Below are 17,704 nucleotides of genomic sequence, written 5' to 3' on the forward strand. Positions count from 1 at the left end.
CTCGGCCTCGGTCTTATTGCTGTTGTGGTCGTAAAAAGAAATAAATCCAGACGGGCTAGCCATACCATTGCTAGGCTCAATCAAAAACCGAGCCATGGTATGTGCACGGGCAAATACAATGAACGTCGTCTGCACGGTGAGACACAAGCGAGCAACTCCCCACGTGAACCTTCAAGAGGACCGTGTCGGCGTCCAGTGTTGTGGGGGGGAAATTGTATTTACACAGTGCCTTTTTGTTTGGGAAGCGAAGGAGAGGCACCGATGTGTGTCAACCACCGTCGTTGTTCACTTGGTTGCCTTTCCTATTAACAGCAGAGAAAGGGCTAACCGGCGTGGAGATACTGTTCCATTTGACCCTTTCCAAACCGTCTGGTGTTATTTTTGATCATTTCTATACCGCAACACAAAGGGCTGTGTGTGTGTGTCTGTGTGTGTGGGTTTTATTTTTACCCTGCAAAGAATGTGCGACCCATTCTCCGGCAGGGCAGTGGAAACATTATTTTTGCTCTCAGAAAACAATAGCCCGTTCCCTTTCATTGTAGCAGCAGCAGCAGAGAGTGTCGTTTTTGTTTGAAGTGATTTTATTTATCACTTCCGTTTGACACGTTTCGGTCCCACCCGGAGGGGTGGGAGGTGGTAGGGCCCACACAGACGCGATCGAAGGAGGTCGTGCCCGATGTCACCCTTGTAGCAAGCACAGTACAGTGCTGTTGCTGTACACGTCCTCGTACCACAATGGTGAGACTCGCTTGCAAACGGAAGGAAACGACACGGAGTCAACTGTCATGTTAATTATTTACACCCGAGGCACATGGCCACTAGGGGCATTTGGCCGGCTTTCTTGCACGGACCCAAAGAAGGGATGAGGAAACGCGTTTCTGCAGTTCAATCGTAGCCGAGCGGTACCGATCGGAAGGACAATAATGGTTCGAGCTTTTGTTCGTGAGGCGCTGCGACTTCACGGACCAGTGGCTAATTCCGATGGATGGTTCGGTGCAGAGACAAATCTCACGGGACACACCATTTGCCGCACTTTGTCGGATCGTTGTAGGAGGAGCGATGTTTGTGCGTCCGGTGTAGCAGCAATCATTTCCTTTCGCAAGTTCGCATTTACCAAAATTGGAATGTGGAACTGAGTGGTGGATAGATGGTTGGTAGTAGTTGGAAGTGGGTTGCTTTGGAAGGCGGAGTGAAAGTTTTGGAACAATTATCGAGAACAGACGGTACCCAGCGGTGGTGTCGAAGTGGCCGTCCGATGGTTGCGCATTGCTGGTGTTTTGGTGCTGGGTGGATTAATGCAGTGGAACCCCCGATTTCCCAAGATATTCTCGAAGGGATAATTGGACTTGGCAGGTTGGCAAATCGTTGTTCGGGAGGGATGGTGTGCGAAAATGTAAATTAATTTATTGAAACACAAAATACGATTACAGAAGCGTTAATTTGACGCCGCTAAATAATAGAAATTATGTGCCATTTGGGCTTAAAATGAAAGCTAGTTCATTGATTTTATACCAATTATGCTTCAATATTATCGATACCGTATGCCACTTACTGTCAAGTCTTATAGAACCACTTATAGCAATTCAAATATGACCATCGTTAAGGGGTAAATTACCTTCCTTCACTTGTCAAAGCTGATTACCTATTGAATTACTATTCCAATTCTTCTTTGTACAGAACGAAAGGTTTCAGAACAAAGCTTTCCTAGCCAAATGCAGCAAACAAAGAAACCTCTCCCGGGTGGGAAACGGAAATGAAAGACATCGAATCAAACGAAAGCACAAACAAGCTCTAGCTGAATTGAATGAATAATCGAAAAATGAAGGAGTGTAAATATTAACTTGATTGAAGCGACGCGCTTGAAGCAAAGGAGAGAAGACATTAAAAAACAGCTTCTGCTGTTGAGGTCTGAAAAAATAGCATGTTCCCCTCTGGTGGTTGAAAATTGAAACGAGCAAAACTAATTGACAGAACGGCTGAAAGCTGCAGACATCTATCGAAGCCGAAAAAGGGGGCGGGTAGGATAAAAAATCGTAGCGTTTTTGCTGGACGATAACGCGGACGAAGAGGAAATGTGGTAAAAAAAGGCGAATGGAAGTTTCGCTTCGCCCGGGGGGTTGATGTGGCTTTTATTTTTCCTTTTATCGATGGTTATCGATAGCGTGAAGGTGGTTAATAAAGCGTTGAATGGATTTCTTGGAAAAGCACAAGGCAACATGAATGGCTGCACAAAGAATCCTCTAGTGGAGGGAGTTTTTAAGGGTTGTGAGTTGAACTGGAGGGTTTGTGTTAATGATGGCGATCGTTTTTTTTTCTTTAAGGCACTGGAAAAAAGAAACATTAGTCTAAAGCGGAAGCACGAATCATTAGGAGTCTAGAAAAGTTGGTGTGAAAATGAGCAATGTGTGTGATGTTTTACACGATCGTTTGAACACGCACTTAAGCCACTAAAACTAAAGCTGGCGTGTCGAAAAGCGTGTCTATCTTTTTATGTTTTTTGTAGATGCTAAATGGTCTCTCACACACGCACTTTAATTTGCGCGAAAGAACGTGTTAATTGCTTTCCGTTGACTTGCTCGTCCGGGCGTTTGTATTTTCGGTGTGTAAAAGATCGCGTGAGTAGCGTGTGTTACATGGGCCCGTGCGGTCTTAGCAACCCACGGGAGACCCGTTCTGCTTCTGCTAGGCTTGCTAGTGGCATCTAGTGAACCTATCCGCGACGTCTGCACCGAACGCCCTGTTGCTATGGGCGCCTGTTGCGGTAGTAGTGGCGTACAGCGGTTTTGGGAGGCTAAAAAGGTGACAGCGCGCACCAAATGGCAATGGCACTCGTCGACGGAACAAAGCATAAAAAAAACTTACCAATTTTCGGGCCCAGATCCTTCGTCTTCACCTGGTTCATGCGGCGTGCCATCGGGCCAGAGCCGGGCATACCGATGCCACCTCCTTGACCTAGTCCGGCACGCGGGAAGCGTGAAGCGTTTATGTTTGTGGAGCAATTGCAAGCGCAGCAGTTGATGCGCAGCAGCAGCAAGAGCGACAAAGCAAGGCGAAGGGTGTGTGTAAGAGCGATAAAGCAAAACGGGGACGAAAGACAGAGAGACAATTTTTGTAACGGCATCTAAACACACACATTAGCGGTTAAGGTTGGGAAACTTACCGGCTGTGCGGGGTTGCCGTGGTTGCTCCACCGGCAGCACACGCCTTCGCTTCTTGGGCAGCTTGGCGCGGGCCTGCGTGTGCGAGTAGTACATCGCAAAGTTACTCACGATGACGGGCACGGGCAGGGCGATCGTCAGCACACCGGCCAGCGCACACAGTGCACCGACAAACATGCCGATGTACGTCTTCGGTGCCATATCACCGTACCCGACCGTGGTCATCGTGACCAGTGCCCACCACAGCCCGAGCGGGATGCTGTTGAAGTCGTTGTGTGGATTCGCCTGGATCCGCTCGGCATAGTACACCAGGCTGGCGAAGATCACGATGCCGAGCACGAGGAAAAACACCAGCAGCGTTAGCTCCTTGGCGGACGCACGAAACGTCTGGATCAGGATCTTGAGGCCGGACGAGTGGCGCGTCAGCTTGAACAGCCGCATGATGCGTATGATGGAGAAGAACTCGAGGATGTCCGCATTCTCCAGATGGGAGGCGAACCGCTGCAGCACCAGATCCACGTAGAAGCTGAGCGTCGCGATGTAGTCGATGATATTTACAGATGACGTGACAAACTCGCACTTGTTCGGCGAGGAGATAAAGCGTACCTGTGTGGTGGGTGCACATGTGTGTTTGTGTGTGTGGGGGATAAAAAGAACATTAAAGCAAGTATTATTTTTTGCTGTTTACTGAAAGCAGACAAGGTCCTCTCTCGAGGACCCGCTAACGATTCCCAAGTCCTGCTGAGGCGTTTTATTCCCTTTTTCCAAGCAATTTATGGTACGGTCTCACTCAGCGTGCGGTCCAACCGACGACACAGTGGTTTCTGTTGCGCCACCCGCTGTGAGCTTTACACTGCACTCGAACCCTTGGTGCTCGGTGCACCTCAACCTCAGCAAAGTCCGCTACTTTGTGGCTCGCCCTTACTACACACACTTACACTAGCAACTCTCGGCTCGTGCGACTCATTTACCACTAGCACGGTGAATGGATTCCACTGAAAAATGCCATCCAACCATTGTCAACAAGTGACAAGTTGTTACAGAGTGTCATTGTTCCAGCCGTTCGTCCCACTCGGGAACTGGGTAGCATGGTGTTTGTATGGTGTGTGCGAAATTACATTACACTTTCTTCTTTCCTTTCGTCCACCTTCCAGCAGCCGGCGTGAGTAATGGTGCAACATACCACTCGGGCTCCGGGAAAATCTCTCTTTATTGCCTTCATCCATTGTCTTAAGGATTTGCGGTGTTCTGGCAGGAGAGTAAACTTTAGCTTTGCAGCCATTTTGCTTCCCGTGCTTCGTGGTGGGATGATCTGGCGGATTTCTTTCAATCCCGTCTTTTACTTGCGGTTTGTCGCAGTGTTTGCCTCATGCTGCCCGAAGTGGCTTAGAACACACAATTTAATGGCTCATTGCAGCGAGGACAGACGCTAGACGGCATTAGTCAACGGTGGAAGAAAGCGAGCCTTTTTTCCCTTTGATTTTTCTTATTAAACTTTCCCAAATCGGTTTTCTCTAACACATCCCCCGCACGAAGAATTTCCAATTCAACTTTACCAACCCCAAAAAAGCTGCAAACTCACGACGCATTCCCCCCGAGGTTGCTACTTACCAAAATTTCGAACGTGAACCACGCATTGCAGACACACTCGATGTAGAAGAACGCGACGTGAGCGTTCGTTTGCGTCTTGTCCAGCACCCAGGCCGTGCTGCCGTTCGCCGTCTTGACCGTGATGTTGCGTATGACCGGCACCCGCATGTCCGGGTGCGTCTTCAGGCAGAAGGACAGGATGGAGACGCAGATGAAAAACACCGATATCACACCGATTATCTGCGGGGGAGTGAGGGATGGGGAAGTTAGGAGAACGAACGTGTGCGTAAGGCGTCACTGGATGGCGTTAATCACCCCGGCCGGCATACGTACCTTGGCAGCGTTGGAGCTGTACGGTTCATCGAACAGCGACCACATTTGCGGTTTCATGTGCTGCCACCAGGAAACCGTACCCTTTAGATAATCGTCCTCGTAACCGAATTTCCTAGCTAGCTCCTCCTCCGTCGGTTTCTCCGTATCGAGATCGAGCCGTTCCAGCACGGCGAGCGTTTCCTGCGTATCACGATGCTGCGGAAGGATGGGCAAAGAAAAAAAAACAAGAACACATCATGTAGAAGGTGGCTAGTATGCGATTGTGTGCGAGTGAGAGTGTGTTGCGAAGTGGTAGAATGGAATTAATTATGCATCGATTTCGGGTAAACAAACTTAGGCTCGAGCCTTTGGGGAGTTCGCTCTTCACACTGCAGCGGCTCTCATGCGCACGGTCGAATCGATACGAGACGATGATGGTGTTGTTTGGTGTTTTTTATCGTATTTTAGCAACCACACGCTTGCCCTTTTCGATAGGAAGCTGTGGTGAACTGGCTTCGAAGTTGTTGGAGTTGTTGCGCAATGATACTCTCCCGTAGGGCAGTTCGATTCGATTAGCTTGATTCGGTTTGAAGGGAGAGTCGTGTGTGTTGTTTTTTGGACTTTTCTCAGCATACCAGGCCATACCATATTGAACATTTTCATTGAGGTTAGGACTGTCATATTAGTTAAGCTTTAAGATATCAAGGGACGAAATCGAGCTTAAAACGCTCAAATAATATTACACAACGCCTAAATGTATGCAAAATGACTGCGAAATTGTCTTATTGGTCTCTTGTTAACTGCTTATTTTTAGTAATATATTTTATTATATCTCAAATTCACGAGCTCGCTTAAAAGGTTGATATAACTATCCCTATAGTTTTTCCTAATCAAAAACACACAAAAACCACAGAACGACAAAACAATGAACTGTTTCCGGATTAGATGAACAGCGGTAAGCTGCCCGGGTGCTGTGGTTTAGTCCATCGGATCATACTAGCTAAAACCCGGGTGTAGCGAGCGTGCTAACCAATGTCAAAGCTCCCAGCCCAATCCCGAGTCCCATATTCCGGGTCCATAAATTCTGCAACCACGCCCGGAGCGAATCCCCACGGGGTAAACCGACGGGCTGCCGGGTGGAAGAATATTACACGGCTCAATAAATCATTACCATAAAATGAGAGCGGAAAGCCACACCGTCAAAACCGAGGCCCCGAGCCGAGTGTGGTGGGCACGTCCCGAAACCCGCCGCACTGTGGTCTATGAAACGATTATACGGAATGTGATGACGTCGAGCCGCCAACTGGGGACGTTGTAGAGCAGGATTTAGAAGAGGTAACAAACCGAAAAAAACCCTCACTACCCAGGGTAATCATAACGAAAAGGGTAGGCAGCTGTTGGGCTTCCCAGGGATAGTAGTAGTCGTAGTAGTAGTGGCACACGAGCCCTGGTCTAGGATACGGCTCGTGCCCATACGTGGTTCGGGGTTGCGCTATTTGCGTAAATAATAAACGAGAAATGATGACGACATTGCCGGCTCATCCGAGACCGTACGTGTGGTACGTGTGGACGAACGGCAACGTGGAGGCGAAATACATTATCCTGGGCAAACAGCTTCGGACGACCGGGACGAGACTTAAGGCTCAAGTACTGGCGCCACCGGCAGGTTAGGGACGATAAACGTGGACGTTGGGCGTCGCAGCACGGATCATTTGATGCGGACATGATGCGCCCTGTGGAACCAACGGTCACATCAAACCCAAGCCAAGCCAGACCAGTCCGATGACTGCACAGCCACGGGCATGTCCGGACGAAACTGTAAATTTTTCAAAAACCCTTGCCTTCAATATGTGTATGTGTGCACACGCGTCCTGTCCCGTAGATAATACTTTGTAGGCGAGGCCCGAATGGGTCGGCCAAAAAGCCATTGCTAGCAATTCCACTGGCGCCTGCCTGAGGGATTGCAGACGGTAAACAGTTTCACTAATGGAAGATAATCATTCGGCTCGACGAGACGAGACAGGTTTAGTACTCGAGAATATCTCATGCCGTGGCGATTGAATATTCCAGAATGTTTCGACATGTGTGCATGCATAAAGGCTTTACGTTCTTCATTTAGAGTGAAGAACTATCGTTCCGTTCTTAGAAGTGCTCACTTGAAACACTGGAAGCAATCTTCTATCACCTCCTTCTATTCATAACGCTCAATATGCCATCTCGGCTCGAGCTACACGTGCCCTTAAATGTAAATATTTTCATCTGAAAGCCCCTTTCATCGCCTCAGTCTCGGTAATAACCACGAAACTGACACCAATGGGCTGGGGTGGGCACTAGCGAGGTGTGTGAGTGTGTGGTAGCATCGGTATGCCGCAGCGCGTTTTCCGATCCTCGATGATGGATTATCTATCGGCAGCGTGACAGATTGGCGGTTGCTGCTCGTTTGAAGAGAAAGGAAGCGGATGTTTGTGTTAATGTTTGTGTGTGTGTGTGTGTGTGCGCGCGTGTCTGTGTGTATCTAGCTCTAGTTAGATGTTTGAAGATCGTGTGGCAAGCGGTTAGGTGATACGTTTGAACGCCTACAAATTGATTGTCAAATGAATTGGGCAAACTTTGGTGTCGTTGTGGCAAAATGTGACCGAACTCGTTTGCTCAGCATCGTAATGTGATTTTAAAACGATGAGATAGGATCAGAAACCGATTGTTTTATTGAAAGTGACGAAGAAATGAACATGAAAACCGATTATGGCATAAATTAGGCATTATGCGCCTAAATATATGCAATGATAGTGTTTTATGCGTTGCTTCGGTGTATACGAGATGGCTAAAACTAAGTTATTTGGATGACAGTCAGGTTCGATCTATTGAATAGGAAACAGAACTTGTATCTCATATGAACATATCAATCATTTATTAAGTCGTTTTGTCCAACATTATTACATTCATAAACGAACGAATTTAGTAGGAAAAAAGGGCAAAACAGTTCGAGGGAGTTACTTTGCCAATAAATGCGTCTAAAGCACAAGTTTACACATAGAAAGGGAAAATTTACATTCCAATAAGCGATGGAGCGGCACATTCCTAGTACTAACGATATTCACATAAAAAGGAATCGGAAACATACTTTCTCCTGGCAGCATCTGGCTGGACGGTTGCAAGTTTTCAAATCTTTTTGCCAAACTTTATCGCAGCAGAAAAAGTAAGGAAAATTTGTAAAGCATTCTAGAGGACAGGAAGCTCTCGTACACACATACACTCACCAAACAATAGTCATATCTACACAACCGTTACGCTGGGAGACGAATGAATGGGTTGAAAAGTTTCTGGGAAAATTGAAAATACTTTCCACCCGGCAAAGCGTTCCCGTGCAGCATCTATTTCGCTTCCCAACTGGAGAAAGGCTGCACCGAAAGGCTGATAATCGGAAGCACCTTAAAGAGCCCGAAGGGGGCTGCGTTGTTTCGCTAGTTTCGTTTGGCTTCTTCCCCAGGGGGCGAGCACGTCGCTAGCATTAACATTCACGCAAGCATAAATTCTTGAGCGAAAAAGTTTTGATTCGTTTGTTTGAATTCCACGCTGGGTGCGGGGTGATAAAAGGGGCTTTAGCTTTTTAGGGCGAAAGGATTTCTTGTGCAAGCAAGTTATGCTTCTGGGCGGGAGGATTGCCAAGAGAAAGAGAGATAGGATTACGACAGAGGAGAGTGCAATACCGAAGCAGACAGTTCCCCTTTGCGAAGAAGCCAAATCATATTTGAGCAGCAAACTTTGCTCGCTAGATCATTGCTCGCTGCCAGCAGAGTGATAGTGTGCATTATACACTATAATCATTTACTTATCGAGCCCGAGAGGGGCATCTTGGGGTAGTTTAGAACTGTGTGCTGTACTCTCAGCGAATGAATTTAGAGTAGGGTTTAGAGTGACGCTGTTCTGCATGGAGCAATGTGTCACGTCCGAAATCGCTTGCAGTGTTGATACACTTTGCAAATTAAAGCTGAACTAAGTAAAACTAAACTTCAAAGTGGCTTCCAAGGTCATATGAAGGAAGTGCAGTACACTTTGTTCGGCAAAATGCATACTTTCAGGCGAGCAGTAGAGCTGAAGGGAGAAGTTCAAGTAGAGAATCAAAGTACAATGAATCGCCTAAAGCTATGCAATCCTCTTAGCTAATTAGTGTGATTTAACTTTGCTAATAAAATACGGTCCATTTTGAATTGGATTTAACTTTCAGCTGATTTGATACGATTTTATCTTTCCAAGGAATGCACTCGCAGCACGGGCACGAACTCGGCAATCAATAAAAAGTTTCCCGAAACATCAAAATACCGTGAGCCTTCTCTTGGATATTTATTTTTCCCTGCGAGTGCGGCCGTATCGATACCACATGATAAACGGTACCGTGGAAAAAAGCAACCGATACCCGAAAATTGTTTACCATGGCGATACAAAATCACGCCTTTTATCCTCTTATTTGCATTGGGAGCGAACCCCCCGGTTTTGGCGTGCCGTGCGATGCATGATAAAGTCTTGAAACTGCTTCATGATAAAGGCGGCACTTTGCCAGCTTCGGCACCGTTCCCGGGGTGTGAGTGTATCATCGCGAGAGTTCACCGAAAGCTACCGACCCTGGGCGTGTGTATTGTTTCGCTTTTTCTTGTGAAATGTAAATCTTGTCGTACCGAGCCAAACACTCCCGGGTACGGCTATCTTGGCTGCAGCAAAACTGGTGTTGGCTGGATATGGATCGCACCACACTGACAGTTCCCGTTGAGCTTTGATGTGTTCGTTCGAACCGGTACGGAGAGTGCGTGAATTCTCGATACTCGTCTCACAAGCATGCGATCCAATTTTCCATAGCGATTGCTAGCTTTTCGCGGTCATGTTATCCAATCGTCATCGAAATATTGCGCTCATGTTCGAGGGCGGACTCGAGCCTTTGCTCAACGCGCTAGCCCAACTGTCGACGCCGCTGACGAAGTCACACCAACACCACCGTGGGGTTGTTCTTCGATTCGAAGCGTTGAAGTTAATGTTAACAAATCACGTTCCGTAACAAGCTCCCGCTCATCAATCTTTCGCCGCTCGGTGTTAGAACGGGGTCGGCCGAACGGGGAAGGAAATATGTAAACGTATTCGTGTTGGATTTGGACCGCCTAGCTATCTAGCATCGTTGCAAACATGTATGAAAAAGGAAGGTGTTTGCCTGGAAATGAGCTTCCTGCGTGACGTTCTGGTGGTGAAACAGGCGCAACATTCTCTCTGTGTGGCAGGTGTGAATAAATCAAATTAGGGGTTTTCATTCTTCGATCGTTCGCTTAGCTGTGATTGATATCGAGCCGCAACTATTACGGGGTACGATGAGAAGCAGTTTTTTTCGAAATGACAAGAAAAAAGATTTCACATAACGCGGGGTTTAAAGCACAAACAAGAAGTGTACATTCACTTTAACTTTGTTTGGCGCAATGTTTCATCACCCTAGTAGAGCTCTTTCTTTTGATGTAGAAGCGCCTTGGAATCGAAGCAGCGGCGAGGTGATTATGCAGCTGAGTAAACAGCAGAACCGTTGTTCGTAGAACAAGAGGGTTGAAGTACGTTAGTGGTACTGATTGGTGCAGATCATCAGTATCAGAGCGTATGATACAGGAAACTGAGGCGCAATAATTCAGTTTAAAACATTCAATTGCATTGAAAGGGTGAAACCGATACAGCGCTGTACCATGAGGTGGATTGTGCTGGCAGTGTTTTACGCGTTCATTTTGCTAGTGACAGTGCACGGTTATGAGCTGTTTCGTCGCCGACACACGTTAAATCACACAATGCTGTTCGAGATGCCCTCGATAATAATGAATAGAAATAAATAGTGGAAAAAACGCATTGAGTGGAACAAGTGACAAAGGAGACGTGACGCATGAAAAGTTCAATCCCGTAATGTAGCTCGTGATAACTCAACAAAGTGTGAAAAATAAAATTAAGATGTGAAATAAAAACGAAACCTCTGCCTATTTTAATTCGTTTGTGGTGTTTGGAGTGTAACATTGGACGATATAAATGGTAAAAAACCAATTGAATTCGTTTATCGATCGTGCCCCAAAGCACATTGGATTCTCATGTAACGATTTATGACGACAAGATTTCGGTGTGTTCTGCTCGACACGTTAGTGTTGTGTGTATTCCGTCCATTTTCCCCCACCCAATCGCGCATTGATCGCAGCCCCTTTTGTGTGGCGTTTTGTAACGATTTATGTTTTGCGAATTCGATTAAAATTACATTCGTGCACGTGTAATTTCGAGCTTGCAGCTTGTTCAGCCCCTTTCGCACAACATTCGCACACGCACCCGAGGGAGGAGCTTATTTCACCTCGTATCGTTAAGTAAAAAGCGATTTGTTGCGAGGCGATTTCAACACACCAATTGCCCCGCTGCCCGGCTGAAGCTTGACACAGATATATCGAATTTTTCGGCGGTCCTGCTTGCGTATGTCCTTGAGAACGAACGCGCACACAAATTGCGCGGCTGGCCAGAACGCTTGCCAGAAACTCGGCCTGTCAAACCGGCGTGTCTCATCACATGTGGGGCAATTTCGCTCCAATCACGACCAGGCTCGGGATGGCCGGAAAAAAACAGGATGTATGACGGCTCGGTGCTTGTGTCAATTTGCCGCACCGTACCGTTGACCGAAAATGGAATGCCTGGTGATAGATGTCGAAGGCCAACGCAAAGTAGCTGTCGTCCGAGCGTAGTCGTAGACGGAGCGGGCGGATTGATGTAGGCCTGCCATGGTACGGCTGCCACGGTATGATTGGGACTGGGCAATGTTTGTCCTGCTGTGAAGGTTGCCTTTGCTATCAATCAGAGCAGAATTAGGAACCATTCATCATGCGTGCACGCTGACCATGAAATGGTCATGGATGTCCTCGTGACCTAGGTGGGGAGAACGGTCGGTTTTGGATGACTGTCGGCCAAATAGTGGCTGGTACTTTACAAATCAATCATATCGAACGTTTACACCTCCCCTCCCCCCTGGCGTCGTTAGATGATATTTCGAATTCAGTCAAAGTGTGTTTGTTGCGACATAATTTCCCTTTCCTGTTGGGGAGTGGAGGATGATATTGCCCGGTTTTGTGTTTGGCAGGGATCATTTACTTACCTGCGTGTAGGTCATCCAGCAGCACGGTTCAACCTGGTTGGAGTCGAGACCCCAAAACTCTAGCTCCTCCTCGAACAGCGGACCACAGACGTCGGTTGGGTAGTGTAGCTTACCGGTGCTGTAAAACGGGATTGGGAAAAAAAGCACAAAAAAGATAAAGTAGGTAAAATGGATTGGTCTATTTGATATGGTGATTGCATACATTTAGGAGTAAGTGTTTGTTCGCAGAACGAGGCTAATGTAATGCTGTTTGCATTGCAGCCTGTTAACATACATTTAGGAGTCGAAGACATTGCATATTAAATGCCTGAAAGTATGCAATCAGCACGACTCAGATTAGCTTATCTTCTTTCTTAGCTTATCTTCTTACTTTGCTCACTTAAAGAAGGATTTTGAAAGAAAAAATGAGTGGTTTTAGCACAGGGTTACAGTTTTAAGTGAAACTTTCTCTCAGGAAACAAAACTTTTGGCACATTAATAACAAAAATCCCGTGGAGAACCCTCATGTCTGTGTGCCCTGCTGCAACAGACATTTGCTCTCAGTTTCCTCATCTGCAAAATTCGCTTAATTTTCCACATGCCGGCTCATTTCACCGATGAATTTTTTATGAAAACTTTGCACTCACGCACTCACGCAGCTCGTTGCTTTGTTCCGATGTACACATGCATCGGAAAATAAAGAAAAAAAAGCAAACCCCGCTGGATGAAAAATTCAAGTGAAAATTCATTACGTGGAAGTAACCGCACGCCGGTATTATTTTCAACCCTCGATGGAGTTCGCGTTTGTGACTTTGGATTATTTATGGGGCACCATAAATGGACTGCGTTGGGTTTTTCGGTGGCTCGGTATGCGCCATACCATCGCGCGGTCATTCATAATCCACCGCGTGTAAGCGGCGAGGTGGTTGTGCTCTTTATTTTATTAATCAAATGTTTCTGAAACTTGAGGGTGCTTCGATCGCTGTTATACAAGATGCAGCATTTGGCTGAAACTTGGCAACCGGCAAACTTACAAGTGGCAATAGTTTCTAAGAGGAAAGAACGGAAACAGATGTTATTTGCAGTGTGGTTACGAAGAACTTTCCCAGAATGTAAGTTATTTGTACAAATCTCCAAAATTCAGCAATGCACAGTAAATGGAAATCTATAGCTCCAGAGCAACAAACTTGCACATTAACTCATCGCTCAGGGTTACTCTCTACGTAGCCAAGGTGTGCTTTTATGTAATTACCAACGTTTCCAAACTCAATTGCACTCCAGCATAATCATTCCCTTCGTTGAGGAACTCCGTACTCAGGCTGCGAAGGCGAGTGCACTGGACAAAAACACAAACTTCCCAAACATCTCTTCGCTGCACGCTTCAAAATATATTCCAAAACACTAAACACTCAAAGGAAACTGAGTTACTGTGTTAAATTTGCCTCTTCCTTCGCTTACACCTGCCCCGGCCAGGTATACTCCGACTACCGAAACAGCCCGAGAAAACAGTCGCCGGACCCGTATATTTATGGACCCGTAAATTACCAGCTTCAAATTTATTTGCGGGTGCAAAACTTGCCCCTTGCCCAAAATTATGAGTGTCTGGGTGGTCAGGTCTGGGCAGCAGCAGGGCGTTCGCTTATCTGGTGTTTAAATTTGCCCGTCCGCTCCGAAAACTCGAGGACTCGCCCGGACATCGCCCCGGAAACTGTGTAAACCATTTATTTGCGGGTGAACCTGTTTCGTATGATTAAATGTGATGGGGGATGGGGAATAAAAGTACTTGCCAGTACTAGCGCAGGTAGAGTTTGTATTTTCCCCGTTTTTAAGTCGCCGTAATTTGTTACACTTGTTTGCACTTTCGCTTTAATCTGGTAAAATATTCACATCATCAATTTGTTGTGTGTGTGTTGGTATTTGGGTTGGCTCGAGGGAATAGGGCAGCAGAGGGTTGGATAGAAAGATCTGCTCGTTTGAAGGGAGTGAAACCGAACGAGATCGGTTTGTAGCTAAGGAAACGATACAACACATATTGTGTCTATGCCGTTGTAGCTTCAGGCTGCAACGAACCGTAAGACACGTGTCGAACATTTCCTGCCCTCTTTGCCACACCGTCACAAAGCATTCTTCTCGTTAGTTATAGCTTACCGCCTCCCTATCTTTTGTCTATACCGGGAATAGTTTAATGAAAGGTTTCCATAACTTTGAAGAATACATTAAAAATGGAGCGGAGAATGGACCTTCTCGGGGGGCTGAAGATGAAGCACAGGACAGGACGTTGTTTAATATGAAATGGGCGTTTTGGTAGCATCGAGCTCACCCGCTCGTACCCGGTAGGTAGGCGATCCCCCAGAACCAGGTGTAGTGTGTGGTGCTTAAAGTTTTTGGGGCAACTCGTTTTTCATCCTGCAACTGGCTCCGCTGGTTTTTTGGCGAGCAAACTCAAACATCGATCTTCCGAAAGGGCGTGCGCTCGCTGGCCGTCCTTCCTGTTGACGCTGCGGGCAATAAAGCAGCAGAGGCGGGAGTAGCTCGCTAAATAATTCACCTGCCAGCACAATCCTCTGGTACCCGCACTGTTCCCGCTGTGCCGTATGGTGTGTCCGAAGTTTTCGTGCGATAAGCAGGCTCATTAGGGGTTTTTAGGCAAACTCAGCTCAGTCCCTCAGCATTCGGGTGAAGGATACCGTTGTGAATCCTTCCCATTTTTAACGCATTCACGGTTGGGGAGGCGAGTTTGGAGTGCTGGGGTGTGCTTGGGTGTGTGAAAGGAGCAGGAAAAGTCCAACATTCAGCAGAAACAAACAACCGGCAGGTACTCGTGCCGCGCCCGCGTTGTCATCGTTTTCGGACGAGGTGTGGACACTGACGCCTGAAAGTATGCAAATTCTCTGCATACACACACACGCGTGCCATGCTGCATTCCTCACGGTCTAGTGATTGCAGCGTGAAATGCGGAAGTGTTCCGGATAATTTTCACACTGATCGTAGCTGGAGCTTGCCGAGAACGTTAACAGCAACTAGCAGAGGTTCCCATGCGACTGTAAAACGTATGTGCTAATCGGCTTGAAATCTGTGAGGTGTGTAATTTTCCACTGTACAGTGGATGTATGAACAGGGTTCGGAAAAGACCGTCCAGAGTAACCAAATGATAGTGAGGTATAAAGTTTGTAGGAAGTGTGTTGGTAAAGCGTCACGGAACTAGATACAATGACGACTTTAAGTGTGTAAACTCTTTAGAATATCATTTACAGAGTCCATTTATATAAACTTTCATTAGAATGATCTGTTAATTGTACACAATTCATAATAGGGATCAAATAAAAGCATTTGCAAAGAAATTGCCTACATTTAGGCGACATTTTGAAGACTAATTCCATCATGAGATGAGATTGTATACCTTTAGGCTGATATTGCGACAGAGCAAGCTCTTAAATTTTAGGAAGCTTTTCAAATCCCTTCAAGGATATGATTGCGTTTTACATAAACACGAAATACAGTCACGCACCTCTCAACCATTTTATCAAATTTATTCACTACAAGGCTGTAGTACCTTGTTCATTCCCCTGATGGCATTTATAATATTTCATCTCTACACACACACATACACACACATACGCACACTTACCGATAATAATTGAGCACCTGTGCGAACACGCCCGGGTGCCGATCGAAGAAGTACTCATTCAGGATCGGATCGTAATTGGCTAGCGCCTCGGTAAGGCGCGACAGCCGGGTCGCCGGTATCTTCTTGAGCGTCGCCTTGTACGTTTCGTGCCGTATGCCGCCCACGTTCAGCACGACCCGGTTCTCCGAGTCCATAATGTTCATGGTGAGGCCGAGCAAGGAAATTGGGTGCTTTGAGCAGTAAATGAATTAAACACCGGGGCCGCCCAGGGGGGGGGGGAGATTGTTTTGCAGCGTCTCTACCGCAAAAGGGACCGCCGGTTGTTTGCCACTGGACCGGACCGCATCCTTCGGCGACCTTGAATGGTGGTCGTTCTTGGGAGCTTCTGCAGCGGGTCGTACTGTTTCGTAACTTACGCACACTGCACAAATTAAGCAGCTTTAAGGGGACGATAGCGGACACACACACACACACACAGTTTGTGGGTTTGTTTTACGCACGAACAGATTCACTTACTCCGAGGTTCACTTTGTTTCCTTGTACCACACAAACATAAAAGCACAAAAAAGGGATCGTCCCATTTATCGGGGACTCGCCGAGAAGCATTCTCTATGTGGCACTTATTGCTGCATCTTCTTCAAACTAATCTTCTTGAGCGCTGGGTCTCGGAAAAGTCCTTTTTTTAATGGCACAACCGGTCCCTTTTCCGGCGTCTTAACTCACACCGGCTCTTTTTTTCTGCTACAAACTACACACCACACCACTGATAATTTATTTCTTCTTGTTAGCCACCTCTAGAACGCTTCACTGTAGACGCACCGACGGGACGCAAAACACCAAACTCACTGCCACTCACACGCACATGCCAGGCGTACCGTCAGGCAGTTGGCATGATCAACACTTTCGCACGCCGCCGTGAATGCCGAGTGTGACTCCGCCGACTGCTGCTACGGTTTGATGCGTTTGCGTTTTCTCATTTCCCCGTGGGTAGGCCGGGAAAGCTCCCGGGCGCACCGCGTGTATCGATTGCAACGGAAGCAACTTGGGATCGATTTGTCACGCCGCCGGAAAAATGTGACCGCACCGCAACAACTGGCAAGGCTGATGATGCTCGTGCGTTCCCCGGAGCGGAGCGGAAATGAAGGCGAAGGAGTCAATTTTTATGGTCACGTCCGGTGCGTATCCCTTTTTCGCTTGTGTGAGGAGACGCGGTACAGTGGATGGCTTAAGCGCGCCGGTTGAAGGTACGGCGGAACGTGCGGCACGGGTCTTTGACCAGTCAGCTACGACGACTTCGGTTTTATGTCTGGATCAAGCGTATAAAGCTCACTTACACTGGCTTCCTCCTGCACGTGCCGCTCGTATTCCAGGAATGAGTTCCTAAAAGTATCTTCACCATTACCCTCCACACAGAGGCTAGCATTTGGGCCACATTTAGCAAATTGGACCCGTCTCTTTATTACAGCGAAGCCAACAAAATTCAGATGACGACACGGCGCTCCAAGATGATGATGGTGACGCTATGACCAAACACGGCAACGAAGGAAGGCAATTCCAGTCAACGACTTTGCAAATGTGGAGTCTTATCGTACCCAGGACCCGGGCGCACGCTGCACGGTGACGTTCCAACGGACTGCAGGGATGCTCTGTGGACAAAGAGAGAGACAGAGAGAACGCAAACAGAGAAGGGAATTAACTTTTTGACCATGAATAAATCAATTGAAAGCTGCTGCTGCTGCTGCTCCAGGAAAGTACATGCTTCTCGGAAATGGATCCAATTTGGCATTTGGTTGGTGCAAAAGGCGATTAATTTCAGGGGCGAAATGTGTTATTAACATCAAAGCAAGTTTGCTCAAATTATAATGGAATCTTAAAACAGGGAAAACGTTGTTTCAG

At 47.1% G+C, this 17,704-nt stretch overlaps 1 protein-coding gene across 6 annotated transcripts in view; it reads right to left on the minus strand.

The window, feature by feature from the left end:
• Nucleotides 1-17,704, minus strand: part of LOC120956488 (potassium voltage-gated channel protein Shaw) — a 56,872-nt gene that overhangs the window by 22,831 nt on the left and 16,337 nt on the right. For 5 of the 6 annotated variants that reach the window (XR_007452524.1, XM_040377979.2, XM_040377978.2 and 2 more), the window contains exons 3-8: nt 15,809-17,454; nt 12,202-12,319; nt 5,082-5,276; nt 4,770-4,988; nt 3,161-3,764; nt 2,863-2,952 (exon numbers count right to left, since the gene is read on the minus strand). Coding sequence is in view for 5 of the 6 variants with exons in the window: in XM_040377979.2 (XP_040233913.1) it covers nt 2,863-2,952; nt 3,161-3,764; nt 4,770-4,988; nt 5,082-5,276; nt 12,202-12,319; nt 15,809-16,011 (1,429 nt within the window). In the remaining variant the exon portion in view is untranslated. The remainder of the gene's footprint in view (nt 1-2,862; nt 2,953-3,160; nt 3,765-4,769; nt 4,989-5,081; nt 5,277-12,201; nt 12,320-15,808; nt 17,455-17,704) is intronic. The other variant, XM_040377982.2, reaches the window with a different exon arrangement.

This window comes from Anopheles coluzzii, chromosome 3 (genome assembly GCF_943734685.1).
Source record: "Anopheles coluzzii chromosome 3, AcolN3, whole genome shotgun sequence".
NCBI classification, from domain to species: domain Eukaryota; kingdom Metazoa; phylum Arthropoda; class Insecta; order Diptera; family Culicidae; genus Anopheles; species Anopheles coluzzii.